The sequence below is a fragment of the Podarcis vaucheri genome (assembly GCF_965113315.1).
Source record: "Podarcis vaucheri genome assembly, chromosome: Z".
Lineage (NCBI taxonomy): Eukaryota > Metazoa > Chordata > Lepidosauria > Squamata > Lacertidae > Podarcis > Podarcis vaucheri.
Window position 1 is genome coordinate 41,819,850 of NC_138758.1, and position 17,096 is coordinate 41,836,945.

General features: G+C 43.0%; 2 protein-coding genes across 4 annotated transcripts in view; one reads left to right on the forward strand and one right to left on the reverse strand.

The window, feature by feature from the left end:
• On the forward strand, positions 1–10,677 carry LOC309523702 (stomatin-like). Its single transcript, XM_082207771.1, has 7 exons — positions 1–339; positions 2,212–2,324; positions 4,271–4,343; positions 5,113–5,195; positions 6,762–6,965; positions 8,437–8,517; positions 10,290–10,677. Exons 1-7 carry the CDS (start codon positions 282–284, stop codon positions 10,470–10,472), a joined length of 795 nt encoding a protein of 264 aa, XP_082063897.1. The 5' UTR covers positions 1–281; the 3' UTR covers positions 10,473–10,677.
• A 1,933-nt stretch (positions 10,678–12,610) lies between these two features.
• The window catches only part of GSN (gelsolin), a 62,004-nt gene continuing 57,518 nt past the window's right edge, over positions 12,611–17,096 (reverse strand). For all 3 annotated transcript variants that reach the window (XM_082207690.1, XM_082207689.1, XM_082207688.1), the window contains exons 14-17: positions 16,634–16,758; positions 15,443–15,520; positions 13,974–14,034; positions 12,611–13,012 (exon numbers count right to left, since the gene is read on the reverse strand). In XM_082207690.1, coding sequence (XP_082063816.1) covers positions 12,843–13,012; positions 13,974–14,034; positions 15,443–15,520; positions 16,634–16,758 — 434 coding nt within the window. In that variant the 3' untranslated portion in view covers positions 12,611–12,842. The remainder of the gene's footprint in view (positions 13,013–13,973; positions 14,035–15,442; positions 15,521–16,633; positions 16,759–17,096) is intronic.

Sequence of the window (17,096 nt, forward strand, 5' to 3'; positions counted from 1 at the left end):
TATAAAACTGTGCCCTTTAAAGGTCAGTCTGTACGGCACCCTTCTGAGGCCTGGTGGACCTAATGATACCACGGGCCTGGTAAATGGATATATATCAGACTGCTTGCTTAAAGAAATCCGTGTGCGGGCAGAACGAAGCAGCCGAGGCCTCGGAGCCTGCTCACTAGGACCTGGGCGAGCAACTGACGGATCGAGCGTTGCTGGAGCAACCGCTGGCGCCCCGTCCTCGAATCCTGTTGGGTCGGTTAGTGCGCGCGGAGCAGGTCAAGTCGGTAGCCCTTATGACAGAGGAAGAGAAGGATGTCTCCGAAAAGACGGAAGTCGTCGATGCTCCTCCACGTGAGCGACTGGAGGATTTGCAGTTTGGGGCAGGCGGGCCGGGCGGGCGGGCTTGCGTGTGTAAAGATCTGGGGAAGGGGGCGAGCAGTCTGCTTTCTCTTCCGTGAAAAGCTCCTCTGCTTAGAAACCCAGGCAGGGCTAGAACCTCCCGCTCTCCCTCAACGCACGGTAATAAAGCCTAGCGTGCCTCTGAGCCTTGCCGTGCTTCATCGCGACCAAAAAGGGCCTCGCCGTTAAGGAGAAAGGAACTTTGTTGTGAAAGTGGGCTTCTCCTTGAGGTTTTCTGCCTTCCCCAAGCGAGAGGAATTCCTGTTACTCGCGGCGCCGCGTGTTAACTATAAAACCAGGTTACCCTTTAAGCACGCACATAGTTTGTCTTTCTTATTTTTGTCTGTGGGATACTCAATGATAATTTTAAGAAAAGTTTAAGAGTGCACCTGCTCTGACTCCATCCAGGGTGAAACAGAGGGAAGAATAACGGTTTCTGAAGATGTGCAAAGTGTCCCCCTAATCACTGATCTACTACAGTCCTCAGGAAGGGAATTTATTTTGCTGTCCTCAGGGAATGGCAGCAGCCTGAAGGAGAGACTATGGAAGAAGTCTTTTCAGAATAGTTTGAGACCGCTTACAGTGGTGTCCAAATTTGAGAGAGCCAGATTTGATGAAGTGAAGAGATGTGGGGGCTGACCGAAGGGCCAACCAAAGTTGTTGAACTTCTTTTAGGATTGAAGTTGTTGAGGTTTTGTTTTGTTTTTGTTTTTGTTTTTTGCTTTTACCTCACGAAATAAACTGCCACAGGGGCTGGATTAAACCAATCAGCGGGACGGATTAGGCCCCCGGAACGGACTTTGGACGTGCCTGGGCTTTATTTGAATGCTGTAAGGAAAGTGGATCGCAGCCTCTTGGGAGCTGGCTACCCCGGCATATAAGAGTAGAGTTTATAGGCTAGGGTTAGCAGCTGCTTTGAGGACGTGAAATCCCACTCCACAGTGCTGGCAGATACTGGATTTCCTGGTAATATTTTGAGCAACTAGCTGACTGGATGAAGGATGGATTGATGGTGTGCTCTGAGTACAGCAAAAGTTCAGCGGCAATAAATTAATTTGACTGGTAGATTTGCTGGGTGTTGATTTCACTATACAGTGGTACCTTGGGTTACATACGCTTCAGATTACAGACTCCGCCAATCCAGAAATAGTACCTCGGGTTAAGAACTTTGCTTCAGGATGAGAACAGAAATCACGTGGCAGTGGCGCGGCGGCAGCAGGAGGCCCCATTAGCTAAAGTGGTACCTCAGGTTAAGAACAGTTTCAGGTTAAGAACGGACCTCCGAAACAAATTAAGTACTTAACCCGAGGTACCACTGTACATTTAAAACAGTACCGTACCACTTTAAACAGTGGGCCTCCTCCCCTAAATCCTTGGAAGTGAAGTTTTTTTAGGGTGCTGAGACTTGTCAGGAGGACCCTTTCCCCCTTCCAGAGCGAAATTGTCCAAGTGGCTTAGCCATCCATCTTTCCAGAGAACTTTTGAAATCAGTACAGTTTTTTAATCAAGGGTTAAAACCAGCGCGGCTTTGAAAGGCTCAGCCCGCCGTCTTGATTCAAAGTGGCATGCAATGGTGTCCAAACATAGACAAAAACCTGTTCTGTGAGCCATCATGCAGAATTTGGTTGTGATAGCACAAATGCACAACAAGCAGGCAGCCTCATAAACATGGCATTAAGTAAATGTATATAAAACACACAGGTGCAATTAATTTATGGGGATCACAGAATTTCCCTCCCTGCCAGATATGGAAGAGAGAGGGAGAGAATGAAAGAGAAAAATAATTGAATTATATTTTCTTCCAAATGTATATGTCCTTTTCAGCCCCTCCAGAGAAGCCTGGCCAAGACCTCCAGCCAATCGAGTGGCTCCTAGTTATCCTTTCATTCATCTTTGCGCTCTTGACTTTTCCCATATCCATCTGGCTGTGCGTAGAGGTAAGAATGTTCCTGCTAATAACATTCCCCAAAAGGAGATTAGATGCATTCCTTACTTAAATTGAATGCTCACATACAGCTGAGCACCTGGATTTTCTTCTTCTTTTTTCTGAGCCCTCAGATTGAAGCATTTTTTAAAAGTGACTCTCCCCACTCCGGTTTTGTGGAACAGATTCAAGCTCATACAGTGAAAATATATGTGCCCATCTGGTGTTTTATCATAGTTGTATTCTGCAACTTGCCCTTGACACAAGGGCTGCAGATCCCATTTCACCCCATTGTGTGCACTGCCTGCCGCCCCCTGGCTTGGCCACCCACCTTCACTGACACTTTCGCTGCTCTGCCTCTGCTGCTGGTGGAGATCTCTCATGTGTCATGAGATACTGCCAGAAATTAGTGCTGATTCCGGCGGCAGAGGTGGCAGGGCAGAGCGTTAGTGATGGATTTATTCTTAGTTATCTTAGTTATCTGTTTTTATCTATAAGTCACATTGAGTCCCATCAAGGAGAAGGATAGGGTAAAAATAAAGTAATAAATGAAAAGTTGTTTGCAATGCCTCCCCAGTGCAACTGCATTATTGTTGTCTTAAGGGGCTGTAATTCAGCAAAAGTGGGGTTATTTATTTATATGTATTTATTGCACTGATACCCCATCTCCCCCCCCCTCCAAGGAGCTCAAGGTAGCATACATGGTTCTCCCATCCTCATTTAATCCCCACCAGAACCCTGTGAGGTAGATTAGACTGAGAGGCAGTGACTAGCTTAGGATCACCCACTGAGCTTCATGGTCAAATTAGGATTTGAACCCTAGTTTTCAGCAGGCAGTTAGCAAAACATGGTACTGATTAGTAATGAAGCAGTGTCCCACCAGCCCACACAAATAGTGTTTCCACAATACTAAAAGCAGGATTGCATCTAGCCACCCTGAGCATCTCACAATGAGCACAAATCTTTATTTATTTATTCATGAAATTTATTTGTCACTCTTCCTTCCAGAGGAGCAAGCAGGGGGGCAAACAATAAGTGATAAAACCAAGCAAAAATCTTGAAAACTAAAGGCAATTCTATTGTAGTACAGATGCAGACCAGGGACTCGGCTATTACAGCTGCAAATAAAATGTTTTAAGTGTGTTGTAAATTGCGTTATACATTTGTGATACTAGACAGCGATGGTGAGCTATGGCAAATTCAATATATTTTTCAAAACGTTCTTAAAAAGCATTTTCACAACATTTTTTATATGCTTCTAGGTAGCAAATTAGGAAAGATCTCAAATTAAAAGGCTTTTTGAAAGAAGGACTTCTGTAGGTGCCAAAAAGACAGAGACAGCACCTGTCAAATATTCAAGGGGAGGGCATTCCAAACGGCAGGTGCCACAACACTAAAGGCCCATTTCCAGTATTGTGCAGGATGGACCTTCTGATGAGGTGGCATCTCCAAGAGGCCCTCCTCACCTGCATAGCTCAGTCACCAACTGAATATATAAGGAGTGGGGCAATATTTCATGTATCCTGGCCCCAAGCTTATATAGAGCTTTATACAGCAAAACCAGCACCCTGAACACAGCCCACTAGCTAATTGGTAGCCAGTGCAATCCTTTCAACAGTGGGGTAATGTGTTGCTAATATCCTGTCTCAGTGAGCAGTTGAGCCACTGTGTTTTGCACCAACTGCAGCTTCTGGACCAACCTCAAGGACAGCCGCACTGAATTCACAATACAAAAGGACATCTGGAGGACCCCTAAAATGCCTGTATTGCTGCAACTTTCTCCTATTCATTTATTTATTTATTTCATTTATATACCGCTTTATCTTCCAAGGACCTCTACATGGTGCACATGGTTCTCCTCCTCCCCACTTCGTAAAAGGTGCAAAAGCCCCACAAAAATAGACTGAAATGTACAAGATGGAAATCAACCTGTGACTCCCCACCCCTTTCCTATAACAGGTTGTCTATGAATACGAGCAAGCTATCGTTGTGAGACTGGGGCGCATACAAAAAGGAGGTGCAAAAGGGCCAGGTGAGGGTTTCATATTATAGTTCCAACATGTGACAGAACGTTAATGTTGATCAGTTTCATGGGAATGTCCTGAAGGCTTGTTGCGATTGTTCATTCTTCCCCCTGACTGTGGTTAGGTCATATATTCAAATCGCTGCTTTAAGAATCATGGCTCCCCCCAGAGAATCCTGGGAACTGTAGTATGTTACAAATCTCCTAGCAGCTTTCAGCATCCTTAACAAACTACAGTTGCCAGGATTATTGGTGGGTGGGTGGAGCCATGATCCTTACAGCAGCAAGAGAGTGTCCCTAAGTGTATGGTGTGGATGTGACCATGAGTCTGCCAAAGGAACTTTGGGCTGGTACTTCTTGTACAAGAGTCACTCATTTGGCCTCAATCAGTAGGGCTACCAACTCGAACCTGCACCCAGTGGTGATTGGTGCCATTATCGTAGGATGGAAGACAGAGAGATCAACAGTAGGTGGCACCAGAGCCAGGGAACTAAAGAGTCAATGTTGTTTAAACTCCTGGTGGAACAATGCTCAATAAACAAGTGACCTGGGAGTGCCCCAGTTGAAGGCAGTGGAGGCTGGTCTATTTGAGCCAATTTCAGTCGGCCTGCCATCTTGTTTATAGCCTCTCCAGAGGGTGGCAGCCCCAACCTCCGCTAACATGCAGCCCCCTGAAAGTTGCCTACAATGGAACATGGCCCTCGGGCTGAAAAGGGTTTCCTTGCTGCTGTGATATGACCTCTTGTGAGCTGAATGGTTGCCATTTCTGTTCCTGCAGGCATCCATTTCCTTTTGCCTTGCACAGACACCCTTATCAGAGTGGACATGAGGACAAAGTCATTTACTATACCATTCCAGGAAGTAAGTAGTCCGCTTCCCAGGCTTATTTCCTTCTTCTCCTGATGGGAGCTGGAGTGGAGTCCACAGTTTCCTCACCCCTATTGCCCTCCCAGTTGCCGCAGCAACACCCAGTCAACACCACCCCGTGCAGCAGCGACCACTAACACAGTGAATTCCCTCTCTGACTCGCGGCATCAACCAGTCCAACTTCACCCTTAGGCACTATCCATGTATAAGATGACCCCTTAAACATAAATTTTCAGTAAAAAAACCCATAGTCTTATACACAGAAAAGTACGGTACAACTCCCACTTGACAGCCCCAACCAATGCTTTCTCCCTTTCTCATGATGCTAGAACTTGGGGATGTCCGGTGAGGTTGAATGTTGAAAGAGTCAGGATAGACTTCTTCACACAACGCATAGTGTGACTATGGAATTCACTCTCCCAAGAGGAAGTAACAGTCATCAACTTGGATGGCTTTAAAAGACAATTAGACACAATCATGGAGGATAAGGCTATCAGAAGCAGTATCTTTCTTTGCATACCAGTTCCTGCGAATCACAAGTGAAGAGAGTTGCTTTTGTCTTCAGGTCCTGCAACCTGGGCCCTGCAGTTGTCATCTGAGGCCCTTCTTCAGGAGGTCTGGAACATACCATCATTACATATTTTTAGGTGCTGGAGAAAAGCATTTCTTTTCCACCAGGCCATTGGCTTCTAATTCTTTGTGGCCTCTTTGAGTGGGTGGGATGTTTTACTGTCGCCTTTAAAAAATGTAGTTGTATTTTAGATTTTTCTTTGTTCTGTTTTATGCTGGTCTTAGTATATGTGTTGCTGTGAGTTGCTTTGAGTTACATTTGTTTAAAAAAGTGACTAATAAGTTTAATTAATAATTATTGTTTTGGGGAGAGAGTACTAGATGATATCAATATTACTTCTTTGAGGGGGAAGCTAGCATTGTTACAATAGAATATTATTTACTTCATGGAATTTTATTAATTGTATACATGCAATTTGACAACTAGTGATTGTAAATGGTTCTCCGTGCCCTCACTGTGGCTAAAAGACTGATATTGATGCACTGGAAAGATGAATCTATGGCTCCCTTTAATCAATGGATACAAAACATGACAACTCTTGCAACATGTGAATGGATGTATGAATAAATATACCGTATTTGGAAAGCATTTATAAATAATAATAATAATAATAATAATTTATTATTTGTACCCCGCCCATCTGGCTGGGTTTCCCCAGCCACTCTGGGCGGCTTCCACAGAAACCAAAAAACACTAAAATATCATACATTAAAAGCTTCCCTGAATAATAAAATATAATAGGTTATAAATAGATCTATATGAATTAGAATAATAATTTCATTTATATCCCTTTGTATTAGACAAGTATGTATATAATTGTAGCGAGGGATTTTGTATTTTTAATGCATTTTTATTTCCTTTTTTCACTATATCTTGCTTACGCAAAATATTTTCAATTAAAAAAAAACAAAACACTTTACATCTCTTTATCATTCTTATATGTTGGAGTTTTCCCATTTTTCCTTACCTCACTGCTGCTTCTCCCTTAGATTTTTACCAAAGATCCAATGACTGTGGATGCGAATGGTGTGATTTATTTCCGAGTGCAGAATCCCATCCTTGCTGTCACAAATGCCACTGAAGCAGTCATGGCCACTCAGCTCTTGGCTGAAACCACTTTCAAGAATGTTTTGGGGACTAAGAACTTATCTGAAATCATCTCCAACCGGGAACAAATTGCACTTACTATACAGGTATGGCTAAGCTGCGGTTCCCAACCTGGTGCCCGCCAAGGCCTTCATTGGAGCACCCCACCCCCTGCAAGGCAGGTGCCTCAGACTCTGAGCTTTTCATTTTTAAAAAAGTCTCTAGCCTTCTAGAAAGAAAGTTATGAAGCAAAATGTGCAGGCCCCCTTCTAAGGATTGTTGTGAACTGAACTAGTCTGGCTGCTCCTACCTATCAGTGTTTCTAGCCAGTAATTGAAGTCAGAGCTCTGATTGTTAAGTGAGTTGTGTGGACACCAGGCAACAGAAATCCCTGGGGTCCTAAAGAGCTACGGTTTTCCTCTCCCCTTTCCTACTTCTGACTTATTTTTTAGAAGTCCTTGTAGTTTGCCCTTTGCTAGCAAGCAGGATTCATTTTTCTTGTAGTGCATTCATCTGCAATCAGGTGTTTCCTAGAGGTTATTTCCCACAAATACTCCCATAATTCCCATAATCAAACAGCAAATGCAAAATCTGAAAACTTTGCAAAGAGACTTAAAGCATGTTTCTTGCTGTGCAGAGGCTGCTGTCCAGGTACTTGTTAAGAACCCACTATACAGTGTAATAAGCTTACAGTGCAATTGTATACATGTCTATTCAGAAGTAAGTCTCTGTGTTTTAAAATAATATTTTATTTTAAATGTTATATTATTTTATTAACATGAAGGAAAACAAGATACATTTTAGTATAAGCTACATAGAAAGGAAAACAAAATCTAGTTACAGCAAATAAATTTTGAAGTAATGTTAACTTTCTGGACAGGCATATGATAAATACCTTCATTAAGGGATTTACTCAGGTAACTACAGTCAAATAAATATCTGAACAGATTTCTAAAATTTGCCCATTTTTCCATTTCAGGGTGTGGGGGTAACAGAATTAAGAACTCTATAAAGGAGGTATGAACACAGATAGAACTCAGATCATCCAAATCCACTAAAAGGGACCGTCCCTGTCTCTGCACATTAATATACATTACAAAATCTTACCACACACACACACTTTGGCCTTTAAGAACTCTTGATTTGAATGTCTTTTTTTTTTCAAGTAACACTTAAACAAAGCTTATACCATGGTTAAACTATGTCTGATCTTTACTGAGCAATTTGCTCTTGGGCTTGTTTGTTCGTTTGTTTCAGCTGCGAGGTTATACGACCATGAGCTTTCATCCTGATTTACTTGCATGGTGGTTATGTCTTCCCATTAGTCAGTCATTTATCTCATACATTTTAGTGCATTTAGACACCACTTTCCTAACTGCAATATTACAGTTCTTAAAATGGATCTGTTGTGCCAGGGTGCCTTAATCCACTTCAATTGCAGAAAAACCAAAATATCTAGTGTGTGACTTAAGTCCTGTTCATTTGTTCTGTTGGGTTTCATGGCTCATGTAATTGCTATACAGTATGTATAATGGCTGGTGGCTGACTACTATATTTCCCTCAATTTTTTTTTAACAGACCACACTGAACAACACCACAGGTGACTGGGGCATAAAGGTGGAGCGTGTGGAGATCAATGACGTGAAAGCAAAAGTAAAGGTAGGAGTCTCTGTATCTACTGTGTGTCACTTTGAAGCTGTTTTGTGGAAAGCAACAAATAGATGGAATAATAGCATGTTAATAATAGCTTGTTAAGATGGTGGGACTGTCACTTGGAAAGTGGTGCAGCCGCAAAAGAAAACTAAGGCTGGGTACACACAACATGGAGTACTTGCTTTTTCTGCATAGTCCACACACATTTACTAGGGCCCAGTTTCCTTGGAATGAAGATTTAGAAGAGACTGTGGTATCTTAAGGATATATAATTTTATTTACACATATATGCAACCTGAGCATAGGATGAAGGGGCTCACAGCATTAATACTGCAACAGATCTTGGCACAGAACAAGAGATGCTTATGTGTCCTTCGCCTTCTAGCTCTCTCACACTCCACCAACTGTGGCCTTTGTTCTTCTGACTACCAGCTACGTGAGAGGAGGGTGTGGGAAAGGCCCACCTATTTGTTCTATAGCACAGAGCAACTTATTTGGATATGCTAAATTGTGGTACTTAACTAGCCAGCCAAAGCCATTACCTGGTCAAAGGAACTGGCTTGGCAAGCTTCTTTGGCAAGCTCAACAACTTCTGCGTCCGGATTTTCTCTTTTTGAAATATGGCAGCCCTCCCATAGAATCATTCTAGGTTGAGAGCAGCAGCATGTTGAGCAGGAATGTTTCTGGATTGAGAGAAACAACATTTTTGTGGAGGAAATGGCTTAGTTTGTATACAGCCAAAGATTCAATGGCATGGGGGCTGTTCATCTGGGAACTGTAACCTCTGTGCAGGCCACCCCCTGCTTTTGAGGATCAAGTTTCTCTTAAATACTTCCTTAGCTGTACCAAGTCAGGTACTTAAACGACTACTTGCCAGGACAGTTATGTTCTACCTCCACTGTTGGATGGCAAAGTGGATTTATTGGATTACACAACAATGCTTTCCATGAAGCTCCCCACCAGATAGGAACTTGAATCCCAGCTTCAAAATACTGACAGTGTGGATCTCCCCACCCCCACCCGATGTTGCAGCTCAAAATAGTTTCCTGATCAGCTCTCTAACTCTTGCTTTTATTGGTCAAAACCAGAAATGTTATTGGGAATCCCCTGGTCAACAGCTCATCACTCAATCTGCACTACCTGGTGTTTTGCCAGTGTAAGGATGACAGTGCTCAGTCTTTTCTTTTCTTTTCCTTTCCTTATTTCCTGCCACCAGTGTGTTTGTAGTCAACCCCCTTGGAATCACGTGTTGCTTGTTCTGGGGTGAAAAAAATCCTGAGAAGGACCAGAAGGTAGTAGTAGTAGTAGTAGTATAAGAAGAAGATCGTAGTAGTAGTAGTAGTAGTAGTAGTAGTAGTAATTTATACCCCACCCATCTGGCTGGGTTTCCCAGCCACTCATGTTCACATCAGTTTGCACTAAAAAAACAAAAACAAACCCTCATGGAAATTCATCAGCTATGGAGTGCAGGTTTATTATATACATTTTTGTAAGCAATTTTGCCTGACAAGCACATTCTTTGAAAAACAGTTTCCCCTAATAGAATGCAATTTTGTATGTTGTCTTCACCAAATGTATGCATTTTAGGCACACAACTTGGCTGGATAACTGCATTGCGAAATTCAGAGAAATGTGAATGTCAAGAGATGAGTGCCATTTGATATTTTTATTGCTTTGGAAAGCGCAAATTAAGTTGTTTTCTGAATCGAATTCCTCCCCTATCCTAGTAGCATAGGGCCTCAAATGGCTTGTTGGCCTTATGATTTTATCTCTTTCAGGTCACTGTGGGAGAGAGTGAAAGGACCAGCCCCAAGACTGTGAAGGAATCTTCTGTAGTCATGATTGAATCTCCCAAGTCTCTCAAGTTTCACTGCATGAAGACGGAGACCAGGACCCGTGAGGACGCCAGCGTTACCAATCAACAGACTGTCATCAATCAACAGACTGTCATATTCCACTAACAGTAGATAAACTGCAAGGCATTGTGGGAATGAAGTGCTAACTCAGGACACTGATGCACAGGGAGATGCTCTTTCACAGGAGGCTAGATTCCTTTTAAGTGCATGAAGTGATTTTATTTATTTGCCTATTTTTAAAGTTTTACATTTTGTTGTTTCATTGCCCCTCATCCCAAAATATGAATAAAAGTAGAAATATGATGGACAATATATTCTCAATCTGCTATCCTTACACTCTTTCTCTCACCCCCAACATAGCAATACTTAGGAACATAGGAAAGAGCCTTATGCTGAGTGAGACCATCAATCCATGTAGCTCTATACAGTCTGCACTGACTGGCAAAGACTCCCAAGGGTTTCAGAGAGGGCTTTCTCCTAGCCCTACTTGGAGATGCTGGGAATTGAATCTGAGACCTTTAGCATACAAATCATATGCTCTGCCACCAAGTTATGTCCTTCCCCTCAACATAACGATTCTGTGGTTCTGAAGAATAGGATGAATTAAATAGGAGCAGAGGAATGCCTTTTACAGCATCAGACCATTTACTGGTAATGGCTCTCCTGCTGAACCCAGCGCCTTATGCATGCAAAGCTGTTGCTCTACCACTGAACCTGATGTTTACTGAGCATTCATAATGATTTGCCTTGGTTCAAGAGTAGACATACATGTCACTGAAATAAAGCTATGAGCACTGGAAAAACAACAATACTGAAGTATCAGTTTTCTGTGTTCAAGGAATGAGGCATTTGGAGAGTTTTTCTCCCTCATCAAATATCTCTGATGACATCCTCAAGTTCTTCAGTTGTGGACATGTGGAACTTCTTCTCATGCTTCAAGCAAAATGTTGGTTGCATTCATTTTTCTTCCGTAATTTGTTTGAGAATACCAAGCAATGACTTCATTGCTTCTTCCAATGTCACTGATGTAGCTCTACAGACAGTAGCTGCTCCCACTTTGGAACTGGTGCCCTGCTGATCTAACTAGAGTTAGATCACGTTACAACTTGACAACTTGCACACGTTACAACTTGTCAACATCTTTCTTAAATTTTGGTGCCCAGAACTGCACATGGTACTCTAGGTGTGGTCTGACGATGGCAGAATAGAGAAGGACTATTACTTTCCTTGATCTGGACACCATAGTTCTCTTGATGCAGCCTAGAATACCTTTTTTTTTTTTTTTTTTTTTTTGCTGCATCATACTGTTGACCCATGTTAAGTTTGTGGTCTATTAAGACCCCCCTTTCATATGTACTACTGGCAAGCAAGATGTCCCCTATTTTATATTTGTGCATCTGGTTCTTCCTGCCTATGTGTAGAACCTCTCCAATCTGTTAAGGTTATATTGAATTCTGATTCTGTCTTTAGCGACATTGGCTGCCCCTCCCAGTTGGTATCATCTGCAAGTTTGATGAGGGCGCTGATAGTTGCTAGAAAACCCCTATTCACCCTCAGACAGCTATAATTCAGAGTGGTTTAGCAATCAATCCCTCTTCACAGGGAACTTTGGAAGTTGAAGCTCTGTGAGGGGAATACCGGGTCTCCTAATAACTCTCAGCACTCTTGAGAAGCTACAGCTCCCACGATTCTTTGAGGGAAGCCATAACTGTTTAAAGTGGTATCGTAGTGCTTAAAATACACAGTGTGAATGTGGCCCATGTTGTTGCTAGAAGAACCCCATGTGATGTTGACCTTGGACTGCTTCCTGATGTTGTTTCTGGATAACCTTTAGACCAAGACTGTCTGTTTGGGCTGTGCAGCACCAGCAACCCTGCCTGTGTTGGTGAGGACTTTAGCAAGAGGCTTCTAAGACTCTACCACAAGCAGTAGTGATGACCACCTACACAGAGGGCTTTAAAAGAGAATTAAGACAAATGAGTGGAGGATTCAGCTACATTCTGCCTCCACTGTTGGAATTAGTATGCCTCTGAATACTAGTTGCTGGAAACTGCAGGAGGGGAGAGTGACTGCTGTGCTCAGCTACTGTTTGTGGGTTTCCCAGGGGGAATCTGGATGACCGCAGTGAGAACAGGACTTCTGGCTCAATCCAGCCGGACTCTACATATGTTCTTAGGATGATTCTTGGAAGACGCAGACCCCAGTGTCTCTCAATAAGTTTTATCTGAAGCCAACAAACCCTCTGAGTTTCCACATAAGCTTTATTAAAGACCATTTTCAAAGCAGCAGAAAAGCCAGTACAGTTCATGGTGAGAGTCAGGTACGGCACAGCTACTTTAGGCTATTTATTATTATTATTATTTTAAAAGAGTGACATAATTCTGCAGCTGGTGGTAGAGGAAAGGAGTAGCTCTTAAGAGGCAGTGAAGGCACCAAACTTTTATATATGTATTTAAAAAAGAAAAGCTGTTCCTTTTACACAGCCAGCTCGGCCATGGCCCTATCCAGAGGATCAGTGCTCCAGTAATCATCTTCCCAGCCAAGGAACCAGCCAGTGAAGGTGGGTGGTTCGAACCCTTGTCTGATGAGTGTGATGGGAGTTCTTCTGTCACGATTGGCAGGGTCGGTCTCAATATATCTCCTGGCTGTAAAGATGCAAGTGAAGACGGAAAAGAAGAGAACACAAGAGAAAAATGAGCTTCTTGCTGATATCCTAAGGGGGCAATCCCCTAAGAGGGATCAATAAGCTTTTATAGGCATATATGAGGACATGGGGAAGGACCCTGTGAATTCATTTCTATGTCTGAGGGTGGTGCAGAGGGTAATGACACAAGAAAGACTTTTCAGTGGTGGCTCCCTAGGAAGCATGCCTGGTGCCATTGCTGTCTGTTTTTAGGTGCCAAGCTAAAACATTCTTATTCATCCAGGCTTCTGAGCCTGCATATAATGCTAGTGCTATTCAACACACACCACTGTAGATAATTAACATGGCTAGCTTGGATCCATTGATTTCAATGGGTGTACTCTGAATAGAACGTAAGTTGTACACAACTCTTTTTTTTTTTAATTGTGAGGGTAGTTAAATGTGTCTGTGGCCTTTGTTGTGACCATCCTTTAAGTGTGGTGGGTGGGGCTTGTTTCATTTCACTGTTTGTGTCTAATTCTAATGTCTCTGCTTTATTTTTCCCTGTGTATGTTGCTTTGAGTCACTTAAGCGCAAAAATATGAGTAATAAATGGAATAATAATTTTTGAGGGGCTACAACAAAGAGGTCTCCAGATGATGGATTGAGGGTCATTTTCAGATGGCTTGGCCTTCCAGATGTTACTGGACTACAACTCCCATCAGCCCCAGCAAGCATGACCAATGGCGATGGGGCTCCCATAATTCTTTGGGGGAAGCTCATAACTGTTTAAAGTGGTATCTAAGTGCTTTACATGAAGGGTGTGAATGTGGCCACTGTTATGGAATTCTTGAGAATTAGATCTTATGGTAACGCATTCTGCATGCACTTATTTCAATGTGGCTTTACTACATGCTGATGTGTACGGTCTGATTGGTCAGTGAGAAATTAATCCAGATATGAGAGGTGTATACCCATCCTACCTGATGTTTGAGCCTCTGTCTTCTCCACCTCGTTTGCGTCTTTTCCAACCCAAACAAAGATCTTTTAAAAAAAGGTAATGAGAAATGTTAACATCTGTATGTGCACTGTCACAGTGTGACCAACCACATGGTCCTGGAAAGTGTGCAAGCAGGACTTGACCATGGGTGTAGCCAGAGGAGTGTGGGAAGCTACCCCCAAATCACGTAAATAAATAAAAATACTTAACTAATTCACCAATTGCATCACAGCCCTCCCTAAAAAAGTCCTGCCCCTTCAACAAAAATCCTGGCTACGCCCATGAACCTGACTGATGAAAACAGTCGTATCCCCACTTGTGATTCCCAACAGCTGGTATAAAGAAGCTTATTGTATAACTAGGGATGGTTGAGTCTGTTTTGGGGTCTCATTTTTCCTGTCTTGTTTTACTCTCTGCATTTTTAAAGTCTTCATGATAGCTCATCAGCATCTTAGCGCAAGTTTATCCTAATATACACGTTTGCTTTTAATGTAATTTTGTCTAATATACATATCTTTGCAAGGTAGTTCCCCCCAATATTGTATGCTATTTTCACTAATTTTCAGGCACACTTCACCCCAGTATATACATTTTTGGACACATAATTTGGCTGGAAACCTGCGCTGCAAAATTCAAAGTGATGTCTCTTTTGAAGGATGGCTGTGTTTCAGTTTGTGTTTTGTTTCAGAAAGTGTGAACTAGATTTGCCTTCAAGTGTGACCCGAATCAAATTTCTCCCTCCCATCCTTATAATTGAATTTATATCCCACCTTCTTATCCAAAGAGCTTAAGGCAGCGTGCATACTTCTGCCTTTCTTCATTTTATCCTCACAACAATGCTGTGAGGTCGGTTAGGGTGAGGGGCTGTTCCCAACTCAAGGTTACCCAGTGGCCTTTCTGGCTGAGTAGGGATTTGAATCTTGATCTCCCAGATCCTATTCAAACACTCTAACCACTACACCAGAAGGGCATGGGTGGCGCTGTGGGTTAAACCACAGAGCCTGGGACTTGCTGATAAGAAGGTCAGCGGTTCGAATCCCCGCGACGGGGTGAGCTCCCATTACTCGGTCCCTGCTCCTGCCAACCTAGCAGTTCAAAAGAATGCCAAAGTGCAAGTAGATAAATAGGTACCACTCTGGTGGGATGGTAAACGGCGTTTCCGTGCACTGCTCTGGTTCACCAGAAGCGGCTTAGTCATGCTGGCCACATGACCCGGAAGCTGTATTTATTGGCTCCCTTGGCCAATAAAGCGAGATGAGCGCCGCAACCCCAGAGTTGGCCATGACTGGACCTAATGGTCAGGGGTCCCTTTACCTTTAACCACTACACCACACTGGCTCTCACAGTGCATCACTGAATGTGACTCTTTTTTGAATTTCCCTTGTTCCACACTGGTCTCTTTGATATGGAGCACAAAAAGAACTGATTGCTAGCGAAGAGATAGTGAGATACCTGGTCCCAGGTGTCCAAGAGCATCACATCATCTGTGGCCAAATCCTCTTGGGTCAGCTCTCCAGGTACTTCTTCAATCTAAACCAAATATTTAAGAGGGTGATATGTTAAAGGGGACAAACAGCCAAAGCTTGCACAAAGGAGCTTGCACTATCCCTTAGGCTCCATTGTACGTAACAGAACCTGAACACCATTCTCTTGAAACTGAAGCACCTTGTGTTGCTGGTGTTCCTAAATGCTTAGATTTGTCCTCCACACTGTTCTTCCCAGGAGCCTACTCCAGAGTGACGCTAGGGAGCCAATCCTCAGAGGTTGACCCACCTCCTTTCACCCTGATTGGCCTAAGTCATCGCAAAGGAGACTGCGGATTGGCCCTCATCACTGAGCAAACACAACAAGGTGCCACACACCTGTCTGCCAGGCAGGTATGAGACCGGGTTATTTTAAGCCAGGTATGGGGAAGGTGCAGCCTATAGGCATGGTTAGAATACAGCTCCCATCAGCTCCAGACCACATGGTCAATTGTCCAGGATGACGGAACCTGTAATTGAGCACCAGCTGGTGGGCCACAGGTTCTCCCTCGCTGGCTTAAGCACACCTTCAGAGTAGCCCATGACACTGTACTACCCATTGCCATCGTCCTCCAAAACCTTCCTTTGGTTTTAATTCCTCAATGCAGTACAGTATTGGAAAATAGATGCAACCAGTTCATTGAGCGCTCATCCTGATTTACTTGCACAAAGCTTGTGCGGAGGTTAGACTAAATCTAGTCTTCATTAAGTGTTTGCTGAGATTTATGTGTGGGGAAGATATGCAACAATAAGCATTTGTCCATATTTGTGTGTGTGGTGTGTAGACATTCATCCCACACTTTTCTGTGAATTTTCCAATTTCTTTCCTAACCCGAAACAGTCTTGGGGTTTTTTTAAGTGGATTTGTTCTGCTAGGGTGACAAGGGGTTCATCCGATATTAGTCCTACTAAGAACAGACTCATTAGAATTAATGAACATGATTAACTTCAGTCCATTAGTTTCAATGAGTTTAGCTGGCTACAAACCGGTGCATTTTAATCCACAGTAATTGCACAAACCAAAATGTCTTGGTATGTGCCTGCATCTCTCCTGAAAAATGCTGACAGCCTGAAGGTGGTCTAAGTTCTCAGCAATGCCGTGAATGCACGGGGTACTCACAGTAAAGCGGCCACTCTTGTTGGTGCAGGCAAACAGTCTAGGTGGGTGAGTGTCCATCTTCTTGTCCTTTAGCCGTGGGGAGGTGCGATAGGCAGCTCTTCCACCAAGTGCTTCCCAGAAACCAGCTGCAAGACAGGAAAGGAACCACACATATAGGTTTGCCATCATCATCAGGAAAGATGTGGCTGCCTCTGGTTTTGAGACAGTGCAGTGATAGATTTAGGACCTGAAACGAACCATGCAAACCCCAGTGCCTTTAATCGGAACTATGGCCTGTCCCCATGTCTGTTTTATTCTTCTTTCATGATGATTGATGTTCATGGTCTTATCTATTTTTATTTAACAAAATGTATATATCATTCAATTGCGGCAAAACCTCTTAAGCAGGTTGCATTCTTTTTAAATATATATATATATATATATATATTATAAATAAAAACAATTAAATTTATCAGTAATAAAC